The 25858-nt window shown below is 45.4% G+C and overlaps 1 protein-coding gene across 8 annotated transcripts in view; it reads left to right on the forward strand.

Annotated features, from left to right (window-relative positions):
* LOC144728410 (tumor protein 63-like) overlaps positions 1–25858 on the forward strand; it is a 44837-nt gene that overhangs the window by 10054 nt on the left and 8925 nt on the right. Inside the window, exons 1-4 of one of the 8 annotated variants that reach the window (XM_078607831.1) lie at positions 11943–12284; positions 19653–19964; positions 22292–22316; positions 25428–25664. In XM_078607831.1, coding sequence (XP_078463957.1) covers positions 19900–19964; positions 22292–22316; positions 25428–25664 — 327 coding nt within the window. In that variant the 5' untranslated portion in view covers positions 11943–12284; positions 19653–19899. The other 7 variants (XM_078607832.1, XM_078607834.1, XM_078607830.1 and 4 more) reach the window with 7 other exon arrangements.

Raw genomic sequence — 25858 nt, forward strand, 5'->3', positions numbered from 1 at the left:
GTGCATTTATTCACCCCCCCACCACCACCCATACCACAAAAGCCTCGCTAAAGACTTTAAAGACTCCTCTTCCGGAGGGTCCTGCCTCGTTTGGGATATTTAGGCCAAGTCCATTAAGAATGAGTTTTGGCTCCCAAAGTGTTGGGAGCTTCGTCAAGGAACTGAACTTAAGGAACCGCAAAAAAGGTCCCCAGCGTGTGCAGACAAAGGTGGAACATCGCGACGAACAACCACTCGGCGCCCTGCAGAAAACGCATCGGACAACGAACGCCGCACAACCGTGCGCAGTGCACTGTCAGCAGTTGTCAGCTGAATTTTGGCCTGGGCCTCCCCTAGGTCAACTCGGCATGAAATACATACTCCATAAGAAGTGTCATGAACAACACAAAAAGGTGGCTGGCTATGACTGTGATGTGTGTATCTCATCCTTGCATCAGCGATTTTTGGCTAACCATAGAACAAAGACGGTCACTGCATCGCGCGCTTTCAGATGCGCTTATGCGGCCGTCTGGAATGCTCTTCTGATATTAGGAAGGCACTGAAGCTGTGCACTTTTAAATCTAGATCGAAAACTATTTTCTGTGGAACTCATTTTTTGTGTTTAGTTTATTGTCCTTCCACCGCACCTCCGATCGGCACGGTTAGCTACGTACGGCGCGAAAGAAGTTCAACACACATCCATACATTACCAGTCTAAATAGACGCTGTACTTAAACGGGCTTGGGCAGGAAACAACACATCGTGGCTAAAAGGAATGATGGAACAGTGGACGAGACTGGCGACAGATTGGCAGCTGAAGGAGCGAATTCGCCCATGATGAGGGGGGGGGGGGGGACTGCCGCGGAGATGGAGCGATGAGATGAGGTCACGTGCCGGAGTTTAAAAAAAATTCTGATGGTAACATCACTGGGGCGTGCGCGAGAGATGACCACGTGGTGTGGGAAGATGCCATCCAACAGAGGATAGAAGCTGGCTGGCTCCCAATCCCAATCAGAATCACTTTCAAAATCGCCTGCCTCTGTTCCACTGCCCCACAGGACGGGTTTGCCCTCCGTGACCTCCCAAACCACCACCAGAACTCTCCACAGCTCGACTTAGGAGATACTCTCGAGACCAGAGAGTCCAGACCACTGGTGGCTCCTCCACTACCACCATCTGGCACGACGCCATCCCTCATCCAGATTCGCAGTCCTCACCCTTTGCCTACCTTCAAGCGCTTTCTCAAAACAACATGTTTTTTGTTTGTTTGTTATTTGACTTTTAACCGAGCGGATCTCTGACCTGGACTCCGCACCTCAGTGTCGCTGCACTCGGGCAAAGTGAAAATGTGTGCGAGTTACAAATTAGCATCATCGTTATTGTGGTCATCAACTGCTGCTGCTGCGCCGTTATCTGCCTTCGTTTGGTGGTGGACGGACCCCTCTTGCTCCGAATTGAACAAACGTTGCGTCAGATAACGCCGGGGGATTTCCCGTCGTCTGTATCACTCTGCCAAAGAAAAACTAAAAAAAGTTGTCATTAATCATTAAACGACGCGTGGAGCCAAACCCTCCATTGTTGACTTGTTGGTTAATAGCACCGTGACAGAGATAGCGATGGCTGGCAGGCGACAGTGGGATGGACAATCCGGTAGGGGGATACACAATGACCTCCCGTGATAGTTGACGAACTGAACTTAACAAGAAAACAACAAATTTTGATTTAAAGCTTTCGTGGCTGCAGGGATTCATATTCCAGGTCACGTAGAAGGGAAATAATAAAATAATAAAAATACGAAACAATAACATTCTCACGACGTTTGTGTGCAATAGCCTGATGATGATTGCTTGTGTTGCAGTCGAAACGTCGTGAGAATTTTATTTGTAAAATTTGTATTACTTAATTATTTCCCTTCTACGTGACTTTAACCAAAGAACCAATAATAAGGAAACAACAACCCCCCCCCGCCCACAGTTTTGCACACAAATGCAAATCCTTTCGCCGCTCCCCACTCATCTGGTATGGTCGAGGGGATGGGGACTTTTGCTTGACACGCGAATACCCTGACCAGAGGACTCCACTCCTACTCCCAGAGTCGTCGTACACCCGCCCGGCTTGGCCACAAGTGTCCCTGCTAATGGTTGCGCAACGGGCATGTTTTGCACATCAGCACTCCGCATGCCCAGAGTTCCTAGGAATTGCAGGCATGTGCATTGGCTCTGGACCCCAGCGATCTCCCAGTGGCTATTTTTTTTTGCCCCCCACCCACCCCCGCACGGGCACGAGGAATATCGCGGGTTAGAAAAAATCCCACCGACTCTAACCATTGCGGGAATTGCTTAACTCAGTCGCCCTTCACTTTCCCCTACCCAGCGCAGAGAACGACTGGAGCGGTGTGATGTGTGTACGTGTGTGTGTATGTATGTGTGTGTACGTATGTGTGTGTGTACATGGGGAGCAGTGGTGTAGCGGTTAGCGCGCTGCGCTATGAACCCGGCGACCCGAGTTCGATTCCGGCTCACGGCCAACACCAGTGACGATTATCTGAACCGGTCCTGGGCCTCCCCTAGGTCGACTCAGCCTGAAATGAGTACCTGGTGTGGTGTGTAAACATCGCCACTGGGGAGACAAAGGCGGTCGGGCGTGGTGCTGGCCACCCACCCCCTCGTGTGCCGTGCCGGTCTTCGTAGGTGCTCGCTAACAGCACTTGCCCCTACAGTCTGTTAAGGCAGTCGCTCTCCAACAACAACGGAGGGCGGAGGAGCGACGCTCACAACAACGAGCGGAGCGCCGGGTGGCTAAAGCACAGCAAGTTGGCAGAGGTGGGACAAAGTCATTGTTATGCAAGTCACAAGTAAGTCTCAAGTCTTTGCTCTCGAGTCCCGAGTCAAGTCGAGTCAAAGATGAGGCAAGTCCAAGTCGAGTCTGAAGTCATCAAAATCATGACTCGAGTCTGACTCTAGTCCAAGTCGCATGACTCGAGTCCACACCTCTGCAAGTTGGTACAGGTGGTGCATCAGCCACTCATCTCAGTCATCTCAGTCAGTCGGCATCGGGTGCTTGCGTGAATGCGTCGTTCGTGTGCAATTTTTTTCGTGACTTTCTTGGCCAAAGGCCGTAAATGGTTGTGAGGGGGAGCCGCAGGCACCCCCGAACAACCCCTAGTCATCTAAGATGTATTTAAACTTTCTTTCGTGACGTGTAGATTTTTAGATGTAGTGCTTTAGATTTTTTTTTGTGGGGAAGCCTGTTGAATCCTGATTGTGTTATTTGTGTTTTACGGCATTTTTGCTTAATTGGTGGTCGTATGAGTAAATGTGACTGGTTGTTGTGAGTTTGTTCTTGTTTCTTTGGTAATGAGATTGATTTGGGCTATGCGATGTCTATTTGTGATGCAGCATCCTGTCATACTGCGTAATAGTGGTACATCCTTGATGGTTTCCTGTCTCTGCAATTAGTGTATTGTAACTCTCATAGGTGTTGAGCCTCGTGTTAAATCACGTTATTCCACTCGATATAGGCTGTGAATATGGGGTGGTTACGTTGAATGACAATAGCCTATAGCCCTAGTGTCATGGTGAGGTTATTCGAAGGCGGTTTAATTGCGGAAGGATAGCACTGAAGGCCTAGGTGTAATATACACGGCCAGCCACTGGGTTTCAAATGATGCGGCGGCCCTCACACTGATGATGTCTTATTGGCGAAAGTGGCCACCTCCTCTGGAAATTAGCGAAGAACACTGGCCTACTGAATCAAAGTTTTCCAACTCTGGAATGGTTTTGACTGCCTGGGTCACCGCAAGAGTGTGGCTGGAAACCATTACTCACTATGCCACACGGGTTGATGCAGAAATAAGTAAGAGTTATTTTATTATTCACATTGTAAAACACACCCTCGTCTATTAATTGCCCGTTTCTTACCTTATTTATGTTCACTCAGCAGTATAAATGGGTACGCAACAGTCGGTCAATTGGCAGGTCACGTGTGGTGGGGTAAAGTGTGGGCACCATCACCTCTTTCAAGGCGTCAGGCCAGCGTAGAAGAGTAGGCCAAAAACACCCTCTAGAGGTGCTGCAATTATGCACTGCCAAAAGGCCGTGGGCCTGATGGTTGTGTAAATGTTTAGTTTTTTTACGTAGAGTCAGCTAAATGGAGAAATTGCTTATCTATTTTGCCTAGACGTGAAAATACCTCTGTGAGTCTTAAATACTGTAGGGCTAAGTGCTGTTAGTGAGCACCTATTACATACGTACAGTAAAGCCAGCATCGCTCACAAGGGAGTGATGTGGCCGCCTTTGTCTTCCGGGTGCGAATACGAATACGAATCGAGGATACACTCACTTGAGGCTGAATCCACCTCGACGAGACCCAGAACAGGTTCAGATACCAGGGTCAGAAATCAAGGTCAGGTCACCAGTATTGTACCACGAAGAGCAAACCACTGCAAAGACAAAATATCCCTTGTCCAGCCTTAATAGACTATCGGGCCAAGTGCTGATAGCGAGCACCTATGAAGGCCGGCACGGCACACGAGGGGTGGGTGGCGACGACCATTCCCAAAAACACACGTGCGCCAGTACTGTATATAGATGCCCTCTTTGTATACATGGTGCGTGCTAAGTGACATTATGCCACTATGCCATGTGCGTTTGCATGCACGCCCAGACAGCAGACGCTCCGGCCCAGGAAATTATTTTGTTTTCGACGTCTCAAGTTTCACGACCCACTCTCCTTCCATCCTAACCCCCAACCCACCCCCCCCCGAATCTTCCGTCCATCCACACTCCTCTCTGACTCCCAGCCAGGAGGGAGGTGGGGGGGTGTGGATGGGCAGCTGTTCTCATAGGCGTGGGAACAAAGGGGATGGAGAGAACAGAGGCGGGGAGGCATTGCCTCTTTCCCAACCATTTGACTGGGAAGGAAACAGGAAATCGTATGCCTTGTCTTCTTCAGGAGCCCTGTTGGCTACTTGCCCTTCCGCTGTCCCCCCCTCATTCTTCACATCACAACCTCGACATAAGCAACCTCGCACATTGCAGTCAACTCTCTAAACTAAACTTTTGTTTTTATTTTACCAGGTAAGGCCCATTGAGTTATACAGCTCTTTTTCAGAAGCTACCTGGCCACAAATGACAGCTCAACGGAGTGGCTGGTCATCGTGTGGAAATGTATAGCAGCCAAATACTCTAAACGCGTGATGTTGGGTTCTAAATGTGGAGGGAAAAAAAACGGAGGACCCGGAGAAAAATCCACGCGACTCCGGGGAGAACATGCAAACTCCAAATATACAGCAGGCGTCAGGGTCGGGTTCGCACCCACGAGCTCCTGTAGACCAGGCCACCGTGCCCCTCCCCCAAGTTGGCGATTATCCAGGGTAATGGGGGATGGGGGAGTGTCCCGAAAAAAACAAAATGGGGATATTGCGAAACGTAATGTAAATGTGGCTTCAGCAACTCAGAGCATTCGTTGTTTACCTTCACAGCACGGGTTGGAGGTGGTAATGCAGAATGTCATCGTCGGTTGCCATTGCCTCTGAGTAGTTGGTTTACACGCTGATGGGTGTGTAGCCATGTGGGCATTGAGTCGTTGACCCCCCCCCCCCCCGTACGAGTGAGGAGCAGCGAATAATTAAACGAGCACACGCCCCAGGATTAAGATTTTAGATTTGTTTCCTGGATATTCCGCCACGGGCAATCGAGAATGCATTTTAACAGGCCAAACGCCCCACAGATCTTCGCATAATGAGATTGGTGGCTGGATGGTCGGCATGGAATGGTTTCACGGTCGAGAGATTTGATGAACTGTCACGATTCGCGGTTGTGATTTCATTGAACAATCAGTCGTACAATTTTTGCCCGTCGCGTTTTAATTGTTTCTGACTTGTTCCGTTTCGTTCTCTCAGCTATGTTCACCTCATTGGCCTGCTACGAGTACCAATCGCACTAACAACCAGTGTAAGGAATCAAATTAAACAGTGAACCCTTAAAACCAGTAACAGCAGACAGCGTTTAGGATTTTTACAACGCAGTTGAAATGCCAAAGGATACAAAATTTTAACAACAAAAAATCTACTTTCATGTTACCAAGTAAGGCTGCAACAGCCAAACTAAAGAAACTCATCGAATAAGATACTGAGCGGAGTGGGAGAAACATCCAAAGCCATGGTCGATGGTTGCCTTGCTTATGCTATACCACCCTGAGGCACCGCTACTACATATTACATACTAACAGTTGACCTTTTTCACGAAAGTAAACGTAAACCCGACATACAGTAATCTATTTTGTTTACCCAAGTGCTGCTAAAAATAGAAACGACCTGGTGATACAGTGGATGGACCAAGCCAGAATAAGCCCGCCCTATGGCTGGTAGGGTGATGATGTCTAAATCACAATCACAGTGCCAACACGTGGCCATTCAGACACACAAAATGGCAGTGGGTCCATGTTATTTCTTCAGTTTGCAAACCAAACAAAAAAAACTATTCCGAACTTTTTACTTAAAGAATTTGAGGCATGGGAAGAGGGCTTTGAAAATAGTCTAGGATTAGCGTTGTGGGAATAAAACGGGGTAATTTTTCTCTCTCATTTAAATTAAAGGCAATACACGGCTTATCCCGCCTGCCATGCAGACAGGATGAGCCATTATATGACTCAGTATGATGTGGTCGACAGGCTCATGGATGGACAAATAAAAATGAGTTTGGATTTCTAAATCACTGTATCTAAAATACAATGTCATACTACACTACAGGGGTTACACGTGGTATCAGACAGTAGAGACATTCAAACTCGTCTTATCTGCGACCCTATTACCTGCAACTCATTGTATTTACAGTATTATTCCTTCCCATATTCTTCCTTTATCCGCATTTCCCCCCCTTCCTCCATTGTGTAACGGCTTTCGATTACAATATTCGCAATACAAATTTTTACAGATAAGTGCAGTTCATCAGCAAATTCATCATTTTAATCCCAATTATATACAATGTTTTTTTTGCCGATGAGTGAAATAAATGTATCGATAACCTCGTAGATAACAGGATCTGCAATTTATGTAGCCGACATCACTGTGAATACATTAGCACGGTTGGCTACGTACGGTGCAAAAGAAATTCAACATACATACATTATAGAACGGCTGGAAAGTCTCTATGCCTGTGTTAACAGACTCGCCACATTCGTCAATAACACTGCCTTAAAATGAAAATATATAATAGGTGACGTTTCAGGCAATATCCCTTCCTCATAGCACGTAAAACATGGATGTTTATAGATGTTAAATGTTTACTGTAAACGTGATATGCGCAGGTAGATGCTGTGAAAATGTCTTATCACTGATCTACTTACTGTACTGCTTGCTATTCCATGGTGGTGGTGTTGATGTTTGCGTAGTGTAGCATTGCAATGTTCCACTTCAGTAAAAACAAAAATAAAACATTGTATTGTTCAACTGATATGCTGTACTTCCCCCTGCCACAGATATCGATTTTCCACTAACTGTGAGTGTCAAATCGCATCAGATTTTACTTGTGGCAAGACATTTATCGGTAACTCGGAATTGAATCTAAGTCGTGGGGTTTCTAGTAAATTACTATTACTACACTTTGTCTTCTTTGACAACACTGTACAGTACTACTATTCCCATTGCAGAAAAACTCATTAATATTTTCCCCTTATCTTGAACTGCTTTTAATGTCAGGAGGTATAGGTGCAGCCCTGCAATTATAATACTCGCAGCAGTGTTGTAATGTATTTAAACCGCTGCTGGAAGTAGGGGCTCAACTAAAGGGAGCTCTACAGAGCACCTTCAGAGGGTGCTTTGGCCTACTCTTCCATGCTGGAAGAGGTGGGAGTGCCCACACTTTACCCTACCAACCTGCGTACATAGGCATGAAGGTATTTCAGATTTAAGAAACTTGCCACCATCGTTTCAAATGGCACAGTTACAGAACTATTGCTCTGTAGCATAGTACAATGCGGTGAAATGAATTTTACAATCATTTCAAGCCCAGTATTGTGCTATTACACCACGACAACAATTATTACCCAGTCAGCATGCCAACGTTAGGTGAACGTTGACATGTGGTTGGAACAATAGGCCCAATGTTGGCCCAATGTTCCGTGTTTGTTGGCCCAACGTTCCGTGTTTGTTGCGAACCCTTAAATTTTAAACTACGTAAGTGGAAGAAAAAAAAACACACATTTACCACTTAAGGGTGTCTTATACAACTGTCTACAGAAGACATAAAGGGCCTGTCTAACAGGTTAATGTGACAATTTATTTACTGTATAAAAACAAAGCATGGGCCAGGAGCCAAAGTCTCTCGTGTTGTTTAGTGGTTAACAGCACTTGAAGGTGCTATTTACAACCTCGGCGTTGACTCTTAACATTTCAAACCAAGTGGAAAAAATACCATTTTGCACTTAAAGGTGTCTTAGACAACAACTGTGTTACAGGTGACAGAGAGGGTCCCGTCTAACAGGTTAATGTGACAATTCTTCTACAGTGCCACCGTAGAAGAAAAAAAACCCCCACAAACCTAAGCAAATGCCAGGACACCAAGTCGTCTCTGGCCTCGTTTAATGGTTAACAACAGATCTTGGGCGGCTGGATGTCGTTACTTGGGCAGGGTACACGAGAGAAGGGGATTTCCCCAGCTGATTTATGACGCAACCATTTTCCAGCTGAGAGCAACAGGGCTTTATGGCTTCGATGGCAGCCAAGACGAGAGAATTCAGCCGTTTGTGTTTGAAATAAGGGACTCAATATCGAGGATTCCTGATTACCACCTAGTAGGCTTTTGCGACCGATATTATTAATAGTAAAGTTTTTTGGGGGGGGGGTTAGATCGCCTAAGTAGAAATGTGTCGTCGTTAACACGCCACCACCCGACACAGCCAATTAGTAAGCTTTGACACGTAAACAGAACTTAGCCAATTAGTTACTACTTCTGCCCACCAGTGTGTTGGAGAGTAAATCCACAACATTTTTACAAATTGAGAATTTCTGGCATAAAATCGCCCGATGATGCTGGATGTAATTACCAGCGAAACGTCGTAAACACCAGGTGGGCTAAAGTCGTAACTAATTGGCACGTTTTGTTTACGTGATGAACCCTTACTAATTGGCTGTGTCGGGTGGTGGCGGGTCAACGACACATTTATACTGACGAGATCTAACCCAGAAAAAAAACATGAATCGAGGAATACATTGATCCTCGATTATTGATGATCCTATTATCCTCGATTGTTTTCTTCATAATGTTCGATTTTACTCCAATTGTCCGTTGAGGGACGGGAGAGGGAAACCACTGGAGATTGTGAAATTATGAACACTGATGCCGCAGATTATGAGTTCTTTTTTGCAGACCCAATGGCCACATCGGATAATAGGAGTCGCATAATAGGATTCCTGATAAAAGTAAGTTGTCCTGTATTCTTAAATAACAGTTTACTGAATTAAACAATCCAGTAACAAAAATTAATGCTGTACAGTAATTCTCAATAATACTGTACTCTGCAGTACTGTACATAAATACCAAATACTGTAGGCACAGTGATCGTATAAAACTGTACTTTATATTAGATCAATAAGTAATACAGTTATACAGTGCTCTGAAAACACCCTTTTTGGTGACAGAGCAAAATGGAGCTGAATGTAAAGTATGAGCTGAATATTGCACAGTAATCTTTTATACCAAAGGTGCAGATTTTTTCGTCAGAAAATCAGCCTGAAGCACTCCTGATCATAACCCCTAGCACTATTCTAATTCTTGAACCCCTAAATAATCAATCCAGACCCGAAACCCTATATACCTTAAACCGCTAATGATAACCGCTTAACTCCCAACACTCACATCTTCATCCTAAACCGCTGAACCATTACCCCCTCACTTCATAACAGTAAACCGGTGATAATGAAATATAAAAAAGTAAAGGCCATACAGTACATTCAATCGTAACGATGTTATTTTAAACTACAGCTCATATTTTACAATTGTACTTTAATCATTATTACTTTATGGTCAACCAACTCTCATGGCCACCAACACAAGTGTGGGGGAGGCCTTTAATCCAGGATTTGTATCAACAAACAGAAACAGCCCTAAAGGTTTATTACCTTTACTATCATAAAACAACGGTATATATTGCACATTCAGTCTAACATCTGAACACTACCCACTAGGTCAACTAGATTTTGGCCAAATTAGTTAAAATGTGAAAATCTAAAATGGTCATTGGGCAAGGTGCTAAAGGGTGTCTGGACTATGAAATGGCACAGTTATAGAACGACTGTACTGTCCTGTAGCATAGTACAATGCGGTAAAATTAATTGTACAATCATTTCAATCAACCACGTCAATCTTGGGTGAATACAGCAATAATTACTTCATCACAATCAGTATTCTGTTATCACGATACCATTTGAGATATTGCTTTATTGTAATCAAGGAAAACTTGAAATTATTCACCAATAACACTGCCTTAATATGAAAACGTATATAATAGGCAACTTTTCGGTCAATATCCTTTCTTCCTAGCACATAACAGCAGTCTGAGAGATAAGGGGCCTGATAAGACTGCACGATACACAATGGGGTCATGGTGTACACCATGGTGTAGAGTTTGAGAGATAAGGGCGCCTGTGAAGACTGCACACACACTGTGTCGGCATGGTGTAAACCATGGGGTATAGTTTGAGAGATAAGGGCGCCTGTGAAGACTGCACACACATAGTGGGGGCATAGTGTACACCATGGTGGATCGTCCATAAATTAAGTTTTTTGTGTTGGATCGCGTAAATATGAATGTGTCCTTAAACCACTCGATACAGCCAATAAGTATGTTTTGCCACGTAAACAAAACATAACAATTCGTTACTAGTACAGCACACCGGTGTGTTGGAGAGTAAACCCACAACATTTACAAATCGACTACATTGGAGAGTAAACCCACAACATTTACAATTTGTTTCTAGTGCAGTTTCCAACTGTTATCCATTCTCTCTGGCCTCTCTTGCATAACTATAGGACCCATATAGAAACTTATCAGACCCTATGGCGAGTAGTGCAATCTCCAACTCCAATCGACCATATCTCTTTCTCTGGACTCTTGATGTGATTAGAATCAGAATCTCTATTTCGACTGCAGGAGGAATCCGATGAGCTATGAAGTCTCTTTTCAGTCGGGGCGTGTCAGCGAGTTACAACAACAAACAACACAAGAACGGCCATTTGCCGAAATGTCACTGATGTAATATTTTTTTACTTTGAAGGCTACGGTGTTATTGACGAATGTGTTGCGTTTGTTGCTGTCAACTTAATTGATCTGTCCCTCAGAAAACATAACAATATAGAAGTTTTCATTTGACACAACTCCATCAGCCTTATCTATGGCTTTCTGTGAGTACAGCACAACATTTCAACAGCACTGATTAACACAAAGCTGTGCATGGGGCTTCCACGTTTACTGTCTCATCGGTGGACGGTCACGCAGTATCGTCTCATGTTGCGTGTCCTAAATCAACGCCCCTGAAATGAAGCACAACACAGAAGGCTGTAGGGGCTGTCTTGGATGAACATTTATTTATGCTGGAGAAATCCAATGATCTGTGAAGCTCTTAAAGGAAAAAAAAACTAGTTTTAAACGTGGAGACAGATACATGAAGGAGACGTATAGTTTTCGTTTAAAAAAACAGATTTGTTATTTATATTCGCCATAAAGACGTTAAACACATATAGCTAAGAGTATTAATTTAGGTTAAACTCTTCACAGGTAATGGAGGGGGGCGGGGCCACATTTAACAAGCCCCCCCCAACACGTCGGGTGACGTCACCCCAAACACGCGACCCGATTAGAATTCCCACGCCGCATAAGTCGCTCCCGCGCGGCGGTTGGCCGGCGCCGCGATCACGTGACACCCCCCCCACCCTCGCCCTGCCCATCGGCGCCGTCGATCCTTATGCGCGCTAGTAAATGCAAACGTGTGGGCAAAACTCATGCTGTGCGGACGCGTGGTCTCGCTGCAGTTTTTCCGTCTTCTCTTAACAAACAAACAAACTCTAATCAACGTTAACGGACTTCACCGTGCTACGGTGAACAAGGCCACGAACCGAAGAAAGGTTTGGAGTCTGTGGTTTTAAATTCACCAAAGGGGGTCACCGCTTTTAAGGCGCTTCAGTGAGCGGGACGCGCGGTATAGCAGTTTGGCGGGGTTTCTCCTCACAACAAACCCACAAACTTCACCGTTCTACAGTCGGCTAAGAGGCTGCAGCACACCGAAGCCGAGGAAAAAGAAAGCCCGGGTAAGTGTGTCGGCGTTGAATTTGGAGTCTGTAGTTTTAATTCGAAGTTGGTTGAGTGGTGATGGTTGTTGTAAGGCCCCCGATGCCGCTTTCACCGCAGAATGCATTGGGGCCTACAGTGTTTTAAAGCGGTTTGTGGATAATGTAAATATGCTGTTGAGTGCCGCCTCCGTTGTCGTCTTTGCTTAAATTCATTCAAACTTTTGCGCCGGTTCTTGGTTGTTGTAGATGTCGAAGTTCTCGCTCGAGGCAATGGGAGACGGGACGGGTGGAAAATCTCTTTAACATTTTGCCTTCCATTGTGTGTGTAACGTGGGGGTGGGTGGGTAACCCCTCTTCCCCCTTCCCCCTCCCCTCACCCCCCTTCCCCCCCTCCACTCACCCCCCTTCCCCCCCTCCCCTCACCCCCCTTCCCCCCCTCCCCTCACCCCCCTTCCCCCCCCTCCCCTCACCTCCCTTCCCCCCCTCCCCTCACCCCCCTTCCCCCCCTCACCCCCCTTCCCCCCCTCCCCTCACCCCCCTTCCCCCCCTCCCCTCACTCCCCTTCCCCCCCTCCCCTCACTCCCCTTCCCCCCCTCCCCTCACTCCCCTTCCCCCCTCCTCTCACCCCCCCCTTCCCCCCTCCTCTCACCCCCCCTTCCCCCTCTCCTCACTCATCTTCCCCCCTCCCCTCACCCCCCTCACCTCACCCCCCTCCCCTCACCCCCCCTCCCCTCTACCCCCCTTCCCCCCCCTCCCCTCTACCCTCCTTCCCCCCCTCCCCTCTACCCCCCTCCCCTCTACCCCCCTTCCCCCCCCTCCCCTCTACCCCCCTTCCCCCCTCCCCTCTACCCCCCTTCCCCCCTCCCCTCTACCACCCTTCCCCCCCACCCGGCTCCCCCCTTCCCCCCCCATCCCCTCCCCCACTCCCCCCCTTCCTCCCTTCCCCACCCCCCTTCCTCTACCAAAGTTCTTCAATCGTGGTAAGTCCACCGCTGGATGAAGTCTTGAAGTCATTGCGCTCTCTCGCGTCTCCTCCACGCTGCTGGTTGGAGCGCCCTTTGCTTTCCGATGCGCTTCGTTACCGTGACTGCCCGCTCCGTTAGTATCCTTCGCGGTCGTCCAATCCATCCGTGCTGCTATAGGCTCAAGTGTCCTGGGCCCAAGCGGCCCACTTGTTTAGCTTTTAAATTTGGATTAAACTGCATACTTTCTCCAATGCATTTAAAACTTGTAACGATTATACATTGGTGTGTCGTTTGAAATGTAACGAGTGTGTGCCGTGCAATACGTTAAGCCTCCGGATTATTGTGCAGTACTGTGCAGTGTTTACATGTGCAGCCTTTGTTTGCAATCCACTGCTAGATGAGCCCCCCCCCACCTACTTCTGTGAATATTTATTTGACCATACTTCACCACCCTGAGTGCGTATTTTTGTAGGCGGGGGAGCATAGACGGAGTTCAGTACACTACAACAACAATGGATTTCGCTGTACCGCCATCTCCTGACCACAGCGTAGCCCTGCTTATTAGCATAAGTCCATTGCATTTTATTTATTTATTTACTGAGTCAAACCTAAGACGGTGTTATTCTATTATATTGTTTGCGTATGATGGCAGTATCCTATTTTCACGAGCTAAATGGCAATGAAAAGGGTCTGCCAGTTCGATTTATTTATACGGACAATAATAGCGAATCTACATATGTTGAACTTCTTTCGCACCGTACGTAGCTAACCGTGCTAATCGGGAGGTGGTGGGGAGGAATAACCAAACTAAACACACAAAACAGTGCGAAAGAAATTCGTTTCTCAATCTAAATTTAAAAGTGCTTCGATCCAGTGGAATGAATGAAGTGCTTAACACATACACACTACGACGGCTGGGCTTTCACTTTGTTTCGTCGCATGTAAACACGGTGTAATATCTACTACACGTGTAGGTGAATGTTATTTCCGCTGGTCACCCGCTTGCTGTGTCAGCTACGTTGCTACAAGTTATAGGCTTGTTATGGTGGGGGGGTGGGGAGACTTTATACTCTATATCACTTATAAAGACCCCTCTTGTTGAGCAAAGTGCATCTAAGGTCTTTCTGGGCGTAGAGCGAGATTGACATTCACGTATGTGTGGTGTGCTTTTTAAGAACTCACGGGTGATATTTGTTGGCTCGGGGTTAACGGAGCGATTTCCTAGCGGTTACTTAAATTTAATCGGGTTTTGTTTACACACGTTTCAATTTTTTGTTGTGTGTAGCTTGCGACTAAACATTACCCGGATTTGCTCCCGAATCTCAATGGGGGACTCAAGCCGAAGCAGTTTTTGGTCGTGGATTGTTGTCTCAGACGGCTGGCGACCACCACGTTTAGAGAGACACAGGCGTTGTTACGCTGCTGCTGCTGCTTCTTGCCTTCGTTGTTGTCAAGAGGACATTGCAGCAATATACCTCTGCATTATTACATTATTGTTACTGTTCTATGCCCCAAGTATGACCAAAGAATTAGCGTGGGTAGCCCCTTAACCAGCATTGACAAACGTGTTGCATTGCCGTGTGTATCGAGATTGCAATGCATTAACATCCAAGGAATACAATATCGATGTAGTTATATTTATTGCACCCAATTGCAACTAATTTCATCACCTGGTTATGTGTCGTTGTGGAGGTTTGTGGAATCTGCGTGATTCTGTGTGTGCAGCACTTGTGTGTGTGTGCACTGGGCTATGGAAATATAACGAGAGAGTGATGTTTCTGGCCACGGATAACATCAGTGCCACGTGGTACCCTGGGGCCTTACCTAGGCCGACTCCACCGTGTGTACATTGTACCTTGTGCACTTTACAAACATCAGTGCTAAGGAGACAAAGACGACAGTGATTTGGTTGGCACCATGCGGAGTGGTGTGTCAAGAACCATGCGGAGTGGTGTGGCTAGCACCAATAACTTTGCTCAATAAGGGGGTCTCTGTGTGGCCAGGAATGGGGTTAGCCACGCAGTGGTGTGGCTAGCACCAAGAACTTTGCTCAATAAGGGGGTCTCTGTGTGGCCAGGTAATGGGGCTAGCCACGTAGTGGTGTGGCTAGCACCATGCTTGACCACACCACTGTGTGGATCGCTCTAATAGGTCACGAGCATACTAGCCCCATGGCGTAACAAATTTAGTGATATTGCAACGCATTGCATCACATCAACATGCAAAGGAGTATAATATAATACGTATTGCCAATGAAGAGCAACTGTTTAAGATTCAGTTCCAGTGAAGTATCAATTCAATTGCTTTGAGGGTGGTGAATTTCGATACACTGCTCTATTATGTATATATTGGGGCATTGCGAAGTTCTTGGTTTACGTTTTTGATGTTCATAACTGCAGCCACACACGGGAGTACTGTATTTGCCACTTTTCCCAATGGCTAACATGGAGAGTTGAGGCTTTTTTGTTTTGCATTTCCTTTCTTTGGTGGAAGGGCATGCCCAGGCCGATGTAAAGGCAGGCTCCAAAAAAAGGGGGGGGGGCTTAAATGTATGTTGGAGTATGAAGCTTTAATCTGTCTACATCCGGACGGAGTTTCCTGTTTGCAGCCTTGGAAAGGGGAGCTGTGCATTTTGTGTTTGGGTTGAAGGGTAAAACCCACACCGCTCACCACTGGCAGCTCTCACGTCGTAGCAGCACACATGTACTCCACTGGCAGGGTAACGAGCAACTTACTGAGCGGATGGCAGTAATCAGAGGTCCTTGCAGGCTATTTGACCATACTTCACCACGTAGGTCAGTTCGGATTTGTGAAGGTGGTGGTGGGGGCGGGGGGATGTACGGAACAAGGGTTTTTGTCTGCACCGCTCACTACTGCCTTTTGCACATGGTGAGTGGTCACCCATCCCGTCGCAATCCAGGCTCAATCCTGCTTGGCTTTTGAGATCTGACGAGATTGAGTACAGTATCGTGATTTGATCAAAGGAATCAATAAATGCACTTGGGCTAAAAAAGCACAGAGCATAATGTCTGTGTGGTCGGTGACTGCACTTTTAATTTTTTTCATGCAAGAGGCTCTCCGTTTGGCATTGCAGCCATTTGCGGAGAGGAATGGAATTGACGTTGGGTATACAGATGGGCTGGGTCGTGGGGATGTTTGGGCTTGCATGGATTTGGGGGGTGCCTCCCACCTGTTTTCTGAGCTATTCGCGGTGGGTATCCACTCTCCATGAGTGTGCATTATTTGTACTTGTGCGTGTGCACAGAACAAACTTTCCCTTGCAATGCAGGAAATGTGTGCCAGTTGTTGCGCGCGTGTCTGGGTGGTGGTTGTGACTTTTCAACAGCAGTAAAAATGGTTGCATGATTTTTTTTATTATACTTCATATTACTTTTATATTTCACTCTGGCGTCGCTACTCGGAATATTTTTTGGCGGGGTTGTACCGCTGCAAAGTTGAATAACTCAGACAGCCGTTTCGTGTTTTTTTGGGTTGTCTTAGTTTTTGATAGCGCTCGTCTGGTCTGAGGCTACAACAGGCGGCTTTGGGAAACGTGAAACGTAATGGTTAGCGTGGATTAATGAATGGTCTGTGCGTGCGGCAATCGTGAACTAATATCAACGTTGCAAGCTTTGTGTAATGGATTCCATTGCTTTACTCCACTTATTAAATAAATGTGGCACGTACATTACTGTTCTTCAGAACATTCATCGGCATCTAATGGTTTGTAAGATACATGGGTTTAATTGCCAGTTATGCATTTATTGTCTCCGTTTTTTGTTTTGAAGTTGAATATGTTTTACTTTAAATTATGGATGATATTGGTCGCGAAAGCCTACGTGTTAAAGTGTGATATACATGGACATTCCAGGAGTATTAAGTTCAAAGCAGAAAGAGTAATTTAAGTATAGTATTTATATTATATGTAAGTGCGGCTGTAATATTCACATGTAAAACATAACGTATGAATAGTTGAGTTGTGCTGAGAGAATGCGTACATTTACTGACACCCATGGGTGCAACCCTGCAATTGCTACCCCTGGGTAGTATTTGACATCCTGGAAGAGGTGCCCACACTTTACCCAGCTATGCGCGACCTGACGGGTAGATGGGGAGTGGGGAATGCAAAAAACTTGCAGATTTCAATTGCCGCACTGGGAGGTTGAACCTGCGACCTCTGCATTGTTAAGGCCAGTGTGCTAATCATGACACCATGTTAGCCTCCGAACAGAATAATGGTGCACACCATGTAGAATTAAAATCAATATTATTCCGATGTTGATAGGGAGGGGGGAAGGAAAGTGTCCACAGTTTCAGTTAGAATTAACACCGCTAAATATTTTGGCAATTGTATATTTTCGGGTTGCGTCAACTTTCCAAATTTAAAACTCCACGGATGTCATTTTGTCAACTCAAGTGGATGAGCGTGGCAGGTTCAAGTGGCAGTGGCAGGCTCCAAACAGGAGATGGCACCATGGTCGCGTCTGGAGTGCTCGCTGAAAGATGACTCACCAGGGAGGAAATCACTTGTGTGTATCATGCTGCTGGAAGGGCACTCGCTGAGTATTAAATGGGCGCGTTTGCACTGCTTCTAAAGTAACGCCTTTGATCTGTTACCTTCGCATGGCAGTCGGTAGACATGGGTGTAGGTTAGTGGGTCAAAATGTAACACTTCCATATGCGTCTCTTTGCAGTTTATCACCATTGTTATGTTGCTGGTGGATGTGTAGTGATTTTATTTGGGGCAGGGGTCGTCAAACCAAAATAACAAGAAGAGACATTTTTTTCGAAACTTAAAAAAAAAACTCAACATTTCAAGAGCTGCAATGCATGTGAATACGAGACGGTGGTGTCCGTCTCGAGGCAGGTTGCCCGACCCCTGATTTAGGGGTACGGTTCATATGGATTTAAGGGTGAGAATTTGGATTTGTACGGTACTTTAATGCCTCTGCATCGCAAAGTGCCTGAAATCTCATCTCAACCGTTCCATTTATTTTAAATGGCAGATTTTGTTGTTGTCGCATCAAGCGCTTGTGCACAAAATACATTTTGATAATAATAATAAACGTGATCCTTTATTTAACAATGAGTTGTCTTTGATACAACTATTTAGCTTTTGCACCTAAAGTCAACATTTTGTACCCTTAAGGGGTAGTAGGTGCCCTAAAGGTGTGGTGGAACTTTGCTGGTCACGTGCCCATGTTGACCATGATTGGCTGTTGAGCCTCACGTGGGTTTCTTTGCCCAGGCAAGCCCAGGCACGTCCCCTTGGGCGTAGCCGCCTTTTGCTTTGGCTCCCCTCTCTACTGCCGATTTCACCCCCTCAGTGTTTTTACGCTAAGCAAAGACACTGCTGTGTTTTAAGAGATGGGCGAGAGCTGGTAGAGTTCTTATTTAACACAATACTTTCTAAATTAACGTCCTTCGCCATCATAAGACTAGCCAAATGAAAGGGGGGCCATGGTCTCAAAAATGTGCTATTAGCATTGCCCCAGTGGGGTTGCCCGATTTGCATTCCAGTACTCTGTTATAAAAATAGGTTTGGTCCTGCTGATTGCAAAAGTCGAGCAAAGTTCCTCTGTTGATAAAGAAAAATTGTCCACCACTTTTTTTTATTGTCCATCCTCTTCTAAAACCACGCATTAGTCCACTAAGTTAGACATTGAGTTGTACCGTACATTTTTTTTTAACCATGCTGTTTCTTTGTCTGGTATTTGGTGAATAGCAGATACGCCGACTTAGCGTTTTTATGTATTGTTACTTTTAAGAGTTTCATACTCGGAAGATACAGCGATTCTTGTAATGTTCAAATTGCATGAATGCTTTGTTTGTAACGCAATATGCATTGTTTATTTTGCATTCACAGTAAACCCATCCAACAATTGCACATTTGACTCATAGAAGGGTGTTACGATACATGTTAATTAGCCAAACACATGGAAAGCCAGACTAAATATGCATAACTGTGCTCGTTAAATAGTAAAAATGACCTTAATTGTTTTGAGCATTGCTTACTTGTTAGGTTGGTGCAAATTGCATGGGTTCCAAATGTTTACTTATACTTGCATATGACTTGTAGAGCAACCATTAAGACATTACATTTTAAGTGACTTAGCCATTCATTTTGTCTATTAGTTGGCGAATTGCTGATAAAACACCTTCAAATTCGCATTGAATTTTTACTTGAAACGTTTTGTACTTGCCCTTGCTTTCTAGCAAAAATGGCTTTGGTGCCCTCATAATTATCCCCATTGTGTTGCAGCAATTGTAAGAGGTTTGAAGATCTTAAAACTCTCTTCGGAGACCCGCATCGCCAGAAACATTCACGTCGTTGACCGTTTCCACATCTGGTTTGTTGCTGTATTCACTACTTTATTGAATTGTGCCCATTTATTTTTCTTTTTACTCCCTCGCAATACAGAAACGAGTCGCTGTGGAGTAACACCGAGGCCTGCACCCAAAGCCTCCTCCTGAGCAACCCTCCATCCCGAGCATTCGAGCGGCCGCCCGGACCACCGCCGTTAAGCCCTCACCTCCCCACCGCCGGCACCGGTCGTCACCACCCTTCTGAACACTACTCTGTGTTGGCTGCACGTGAGGACACGTGCGTGCTCGAATTCGCCCAGCCGACCTTCCTTGCAGACCCACGTTCGCCTCGCTACCGGCCCATGGAAGGCGCAGCACCAGGCAACATGGGTTGCGTCGACGACTTCGATCGCGTCTGGCAGGGGGGGTAAGGCTTATCACGGCGGCCTCGCACAAGTGTATAACATAATTACTGAAGTATCAAACGTAGCGATTCCCCGCCCTCTGGGCTCGATTTGATGGGGTGCAAAGTTCTGGTATTATTAATTGATTCTATGCTTCATTAATTATTGCCTTGTTTGGCAGCATTTTCGAAGGTAATAAGTGCAAGCATAATGATTTGCATGGATCTTGAATAACAAATTATTGCATGTATGATACATAATTTGCACCGAATCTTGAATAACCGATTCTTAATTTCGATGCATATATCGTGGACGTAAGAATCATTTTTTCCATCACTAAATCGTTAAATGTTTAGCGTGACGTTAAAATGTCATGGTTCGGGCATTTCTCTAATCGCCAATATCAAATAACATTTAATGACTCGACCCATGGGTCATTTGTTTAAACAAGGCAAACCCCCGGGACTGTTTTGACCGTAGCTTTGTTCCAATCAGCAGGGTGTTGCTTCTGAAGGCATTCTGGGATGCATTTTTTTTAAATGTATAAAAATATGTTCTTGTTATACTCAGGTCTCCCTTGAAAAATTTGACTTTGGGTGTGCCAGCGGACTGCCACCTGGTTCAAATGGATGGGATTGATCGGGAGATGCCCCACTGCTTTGTGGGTTGTCGTTTCATATTGGCGATTAACCAAATTTCCTGTTGTTGCTGCTTGCAGTCCACGGAAGGAAATATTATTATTATTATCTTGCTTTACCACTGTTTATTTATGGACATTGGAATCTGACTTTGTTTTTACATTGGCAGAAAGTTTGCACCAGTTTCCGTTGATCAGATTTAGAATGCTATACTTAATTGCTGAAATTGTTACGTGAGTTTACTGCAATAGATGTTAATTTTCGTATATTTTGGTCTCAGATGTATTCCAGCTGTTCAAACGGTTCCAATTACTCATTTGTGAAACCGGATAAGAATGAGAAGTTTGTACTGTGAGCAAATTTGTAGGGGGCATGATTGAGGGGATATATTCAGATGTCATCATTTTGTTACCTATACTGGTTCCATTCATTTATAATTTAAATATAAGTGACTCGGCTTCTCTGTGAATTATGGTATTCCGTTTTCCTTAATGAGTTATGTTATCATTGGTATCATGGACCGTAGCCTTCATTTAGCTCTGACAAATGCTCACCTCCCAAAAGAGGCATCTTGTTAACTTTTTTACGGAGACTGAGAAGTGACGACTTGAGAGGGGTGACATCTGCAATTAATTAACCGCCTCGGAGAACCCTAAACCACCCACCCCATCCACCGTCAAACCTCGCGTGCATACCTTATTCCATCTTACCTATAAAAGACATTTTTTTGTCTGTCCGTCTGTGTGTTCGCACACTTGCAAAGTATTTGTTTCTCAAATGGTGGGGTTAACGTCAAATAAAATTAGCCAGGTATCACGCCGTAAGCCCCAGATGGGCAAACGCTAATCGTTTTTGACGTCCCTCAACTTTGAATGAGATAAATTAGCGATTTAGTGAGATTTATCTTTTATAAAGTTTTTACGTGCGCTCGGCCATACCAACTCACACGCCTTCGGTGGGGGGGACGGCCTCTACCAAGTGACACGCGTTCAGTGGGGGTGAGGGGGAAATTTTCTTTCGCGTGTGTGTCTTAGTCTATGTGTGTGTGTAAGCCCATATGTGTGTGTAGGTTGATGTGTGTGTGTGAGTGGGGAGCGGTAGTGTAGTGGTTAGCGCGCTGCGCTATGAACCTGGTGACCCAGGTTCGATTCCCGCTCACGGCCAACACCAGTGACGATTATCTGAACCGGTCCTGGGCCACCCCTAGGTCGACCCAGCCTTAAATGAGTACCTGGTGCAGTGTGTAAACATCGCCACTGGGGAGACAAAGACGGTTGGGCGTGGTGCTGGCCACCCACCCCCTCTTGTACCGTTCCGGCCTTCATAGGTGCTCGCTAACAGCACTTGCCCCTACAGTCTGTTAAGGCTATACAGGGGATCTTTGTGTGCGTGTGTAAGTCGATGTGTCTGTAAGCAACGCCGAGTACGTCCTGCTAGTAAAAATATAAACACGTGGAGTTGGCAAGTTGTTACTCACCGAAAGTGTGCAGATACGTCAACTGGCGGGCGAGTCACCGTTTGGCAACTGAGTGATTTTGTGGTTCTGATTCACCAAGTTTTGTCGGTTCCAGACGTTACCCTTGGCACGGAGTTTTTGAGCTCTTCTCATTCTGCTGCAGTACAGCCAAATGTTTCTTTCCTTGTGACTTAAACTCCTGATGTTTTTTTCCCCACCCTCCCTGTTTTCTGTGTTTGTGCGTCTTTTATCGAAGCGTTGGCCTCCTGGACATGATGGATGTAAGTACATCTTCATTTTCCTCTCCGCATTTCTATTGTATAGTTGATCAAGCGATTTTTTTTTTTGACAAGCTTGCATTTGACACTGGCTATGAAACTGGACTTGTATTATTCTATGTTGAAAGGTTAATTCTGTTCACCTCTTTAAGCACAGGTGAATGGTAATGTTATACCAGTTAAATTGTAGCTACATTGGAAGTGTTAAAATATCTCTTCAATGCGGTCTGGTATCTTGACTTTTGTTCACTTAATTTATTGTAATAGGAATAATATGCAATTGTGCTAAATTTCGAGAGAGTAGGTTGCTACATTTCCTTGGTGTATGCCTTAGTGTGAGCTGATTCAGTCGATCGTCATGTTTATAGTGAACTTCACGTCAATAACGGCATCTCAGACCGATGCACCTAAAATTCTTTGACATGAATGCCCAACGTTGGGAATATATAACGTACAAGACAATTAATTTAAAATAACAAGACATAGCCTTACAAATGTAATTTACAACGAACGATAGCTTCTATTGTAATTATCATTTACCAAACAAGTATTGCAATCGAGACCTGGAGTGTATACGGCAAGTGTTGTTGGGAGCGTTCATTGTATACACCTTACCCACTTGAGCATAGAATATTTTAGACTTGCAAGCAATAAAAAAACACACCTGGAAATTATAACAATTCATTTGCGATGTTAAAATTCGCTTTTTGTCTGAATCTGTATAAAAAAAAACGTTTGGTTGTTTTAAATTGTCGAGGCATAGACAAAGCAACACCTATTTTTCCCCCATTATTGACCCAAAACTTATATTTAGAGGACGTTCACTGGGGAGATGGAGCGACGAAATCGGTCATTGTGCAGGTGCTAGGTGCATGTATTACATTTCAGGATCGTGAGAGGTGGCAGCAGCAGCTTGGGGGAAGCCTTCATCCAGCAGTGGATTGACCATGGCTGATGATGATGATGATTTTTTTTAAAGTTTACTTGGACGCAAGTGAGTGAAAAAATACGTGAATTTACAAAATCGATGGTGCACCTATTTGCACTGCGGTGCACAACGTCAGCCAGAACAAGCGTAATAATTGCTTGTGGGGGGGGGCCTCTGCTCCATGAATGAGCCTTCATACATGGTGGGGGGCGGCGGGGGGGTTAAATCACTCCAGCTGATCGTGGCAATCCTCAGGTCCTCGTCCACCCTTTAAAAATCGTTGGTGGCAGAAACTCGTTCACCACGTCTTGGTCAGCTCGCATCCCCCCCCTCTCTTTGCTAGCTGAATATGTGTGTGCTACGACCCTAGCAACTGGCCTTGGATACGCTCACATGCCCGGGCATGTCTAAGCCGAGGGGGAGGGGTGGTGGGGGGGTGAGACGTCACAGAGGGAGGGGGGTGGTTATGGTGAACCTGGGCGGTGCTCGTGCAACAAAATAAGAGCCCTCAGCCTCGTCTAAGTCTGGTGGAGTTGGGGTCTTTTTTAACCCAATAGAGAAACGTACATGCGTGGCTACCCTAGCGCGGCTGCAATGGTCGTAAATAATTTGCACGTTTGTAACTGACGTGCTTTTGGCACCCGGATGTTAGGAAGTTTTCGTTAACTGAAGATAACATTTCGATCGTGTGACATTGCCTGCCCAGGAGGCCATCGTGTTGGTGAAGTGCGAAGATTGTCGATTTTAAGTTTTGCATAATAATTGTTTATGCAGCATTAATAATAATACTACGTAAAAAATAAAAACCCAAATGTTCTTGAAGCCAGGACGGGTGTTGGTTAAGTTAAGGTGCCATTTTCCAGCTAAATTAGTTATAGGCAGGCACCCTTTTGTTGGAAGGGACAGTAAACCCATGCTTGTGGCCACAAGCTGGAGACGGATAAGCTCATCAGTGCTCTGTCACCGTTGTCATGACCTTGCTGGGCTTTAGCAAAACGAAATTATTTTATAACAACGGTAAGTGATTTTATTTTGTCTATTTCAATGTATTTTCAGTAAAAAAAAAATTCAATGCAACTGCGCCCATCGCGTTACACCGTATGGTTATTTATAAAGTGGTTGTTTGTTGGGTTATTCCTGTGTTGCTATTTTTAAGAATCTTAGGTTTGTCAGTGGTTAAATTTGTCTGCGGGGCATTTACATTAGAGATCTGTGGTTGCTTGTGTGTGGGAGTGCATTTGGTTTATGGTTTTTTAAATATTGATAATTTGTTATAAGTAAAGTAAGCTGACTAGTTTGCCTTGTCTTTCGGAGGATAACCCCTGGGCCCTTTCACTCTCCGGCCACGACTTGGTAATGCTTACATTGCATATTACTTAAGTTAATTGTGAATGAGAATATTGTAAAGACTCTTGTGAAGTCACTCTAGAGTAAGCTGTTGTGTGGCAATATTATTGCCCATCTAAAAATAACTACATTTTGTGTATGATTGCTATCTGAATAAAACCAGTCTAAAAATGGTCTTGCTAAATTGGTTTTAATATTGGTTCGACTGATTTGATTTTAGGCATCAACTTTTTGGTGATTTCCAAATCTTAATTAAAACTCCATTATTTTGCTCTTCTAGGAGGTGGTTAATGAGGTGTGCGATATTGACTATTCCTGTGTAGTTTTAAACTTAAGGTCACTGGTTTCTAGAGCAAGTCTGTTTACTACATTGGAATCCAAATTGAGCTTTGCACTGTGTAGTAAGCGCCAGCTCATGCCCTGTGCATGTCGATTTTCACTTTTTCACAGTTTTATGCATTTGCGTCGTAACATGTATTTTTCTCTTAGAGCAAAAGTCCTATTAATTGGCTCGATCGGCCTAAAAGAGCATTGACCTTCACTTGAGAAGCCATTTGCCAAAGAGACTTGAACATACTTGGGCAGGCAACGATATCAGGTTATCAGAACCCTGATGCTCTCATGACTTGGCAAGATCTCTCCAGAGCAAACAATTTGAAACTTTATTTAAACAAAAAAAGTTTTGACATCTGTCCTAGCTCCGCGACCATTCCACAGACCGCAACTGAAACAGGAGGAGCGTGGCCATTTCGTCGGAAACTGCCCTGAAAGGCTCTGACCAGCTGTCGGGGTTGACACTAAACCAACGACTGTTTATTCTCCCCCCCCCCCCACCATAGCAGATGTATAACATGATCAATCCGGACTTGGAGTCGTCCCCGTTTGACAACTTACCGATGCCCGACTCCGAATCGGCGCTGCTGGACCTGCAGCCGCCGTGCGAGCTGCCCGCTTGCCCAACATTCAACGCGCCGATCGCCGGCCCTTCCATCCCCTCCACCGATGACTACCCGGGCAGCCTCAGTTTCCACTTGTCCTGGCAGCAGTGCAGCATCGCCAAGTCGGCCACATGGACGGTACGTAGCGGGACGGTGGGGGATTTGGCCACACTCCCGTGGTTCATTGATGGGTTCATCCTAATCATCAAGGGGCGCCACGGTGGCAAGATGTTAACTACCTCGCCTGGTATGCAGGAGGATGTGGGTTCAATCCCGACCCTGATGCCTGGTGTATACAGGGTGTTTCAAAAAGATGGACCCAATTTGAAATC

Source organism: Lampetra planeri, chromosome 28 (assembly GCF_965212315.1).
Source record: "Lampetra planeri chromosome 28, kcLamPlan1.2.h2, whole genome shotgun sequence".
NCBI classification, from domain to species: Eukaryota; Metazoa; Chordata; class Hyperoartia; order Petromyzontiformes; family Petromyzontidae; genus Lampetra; species Lampetra planeri.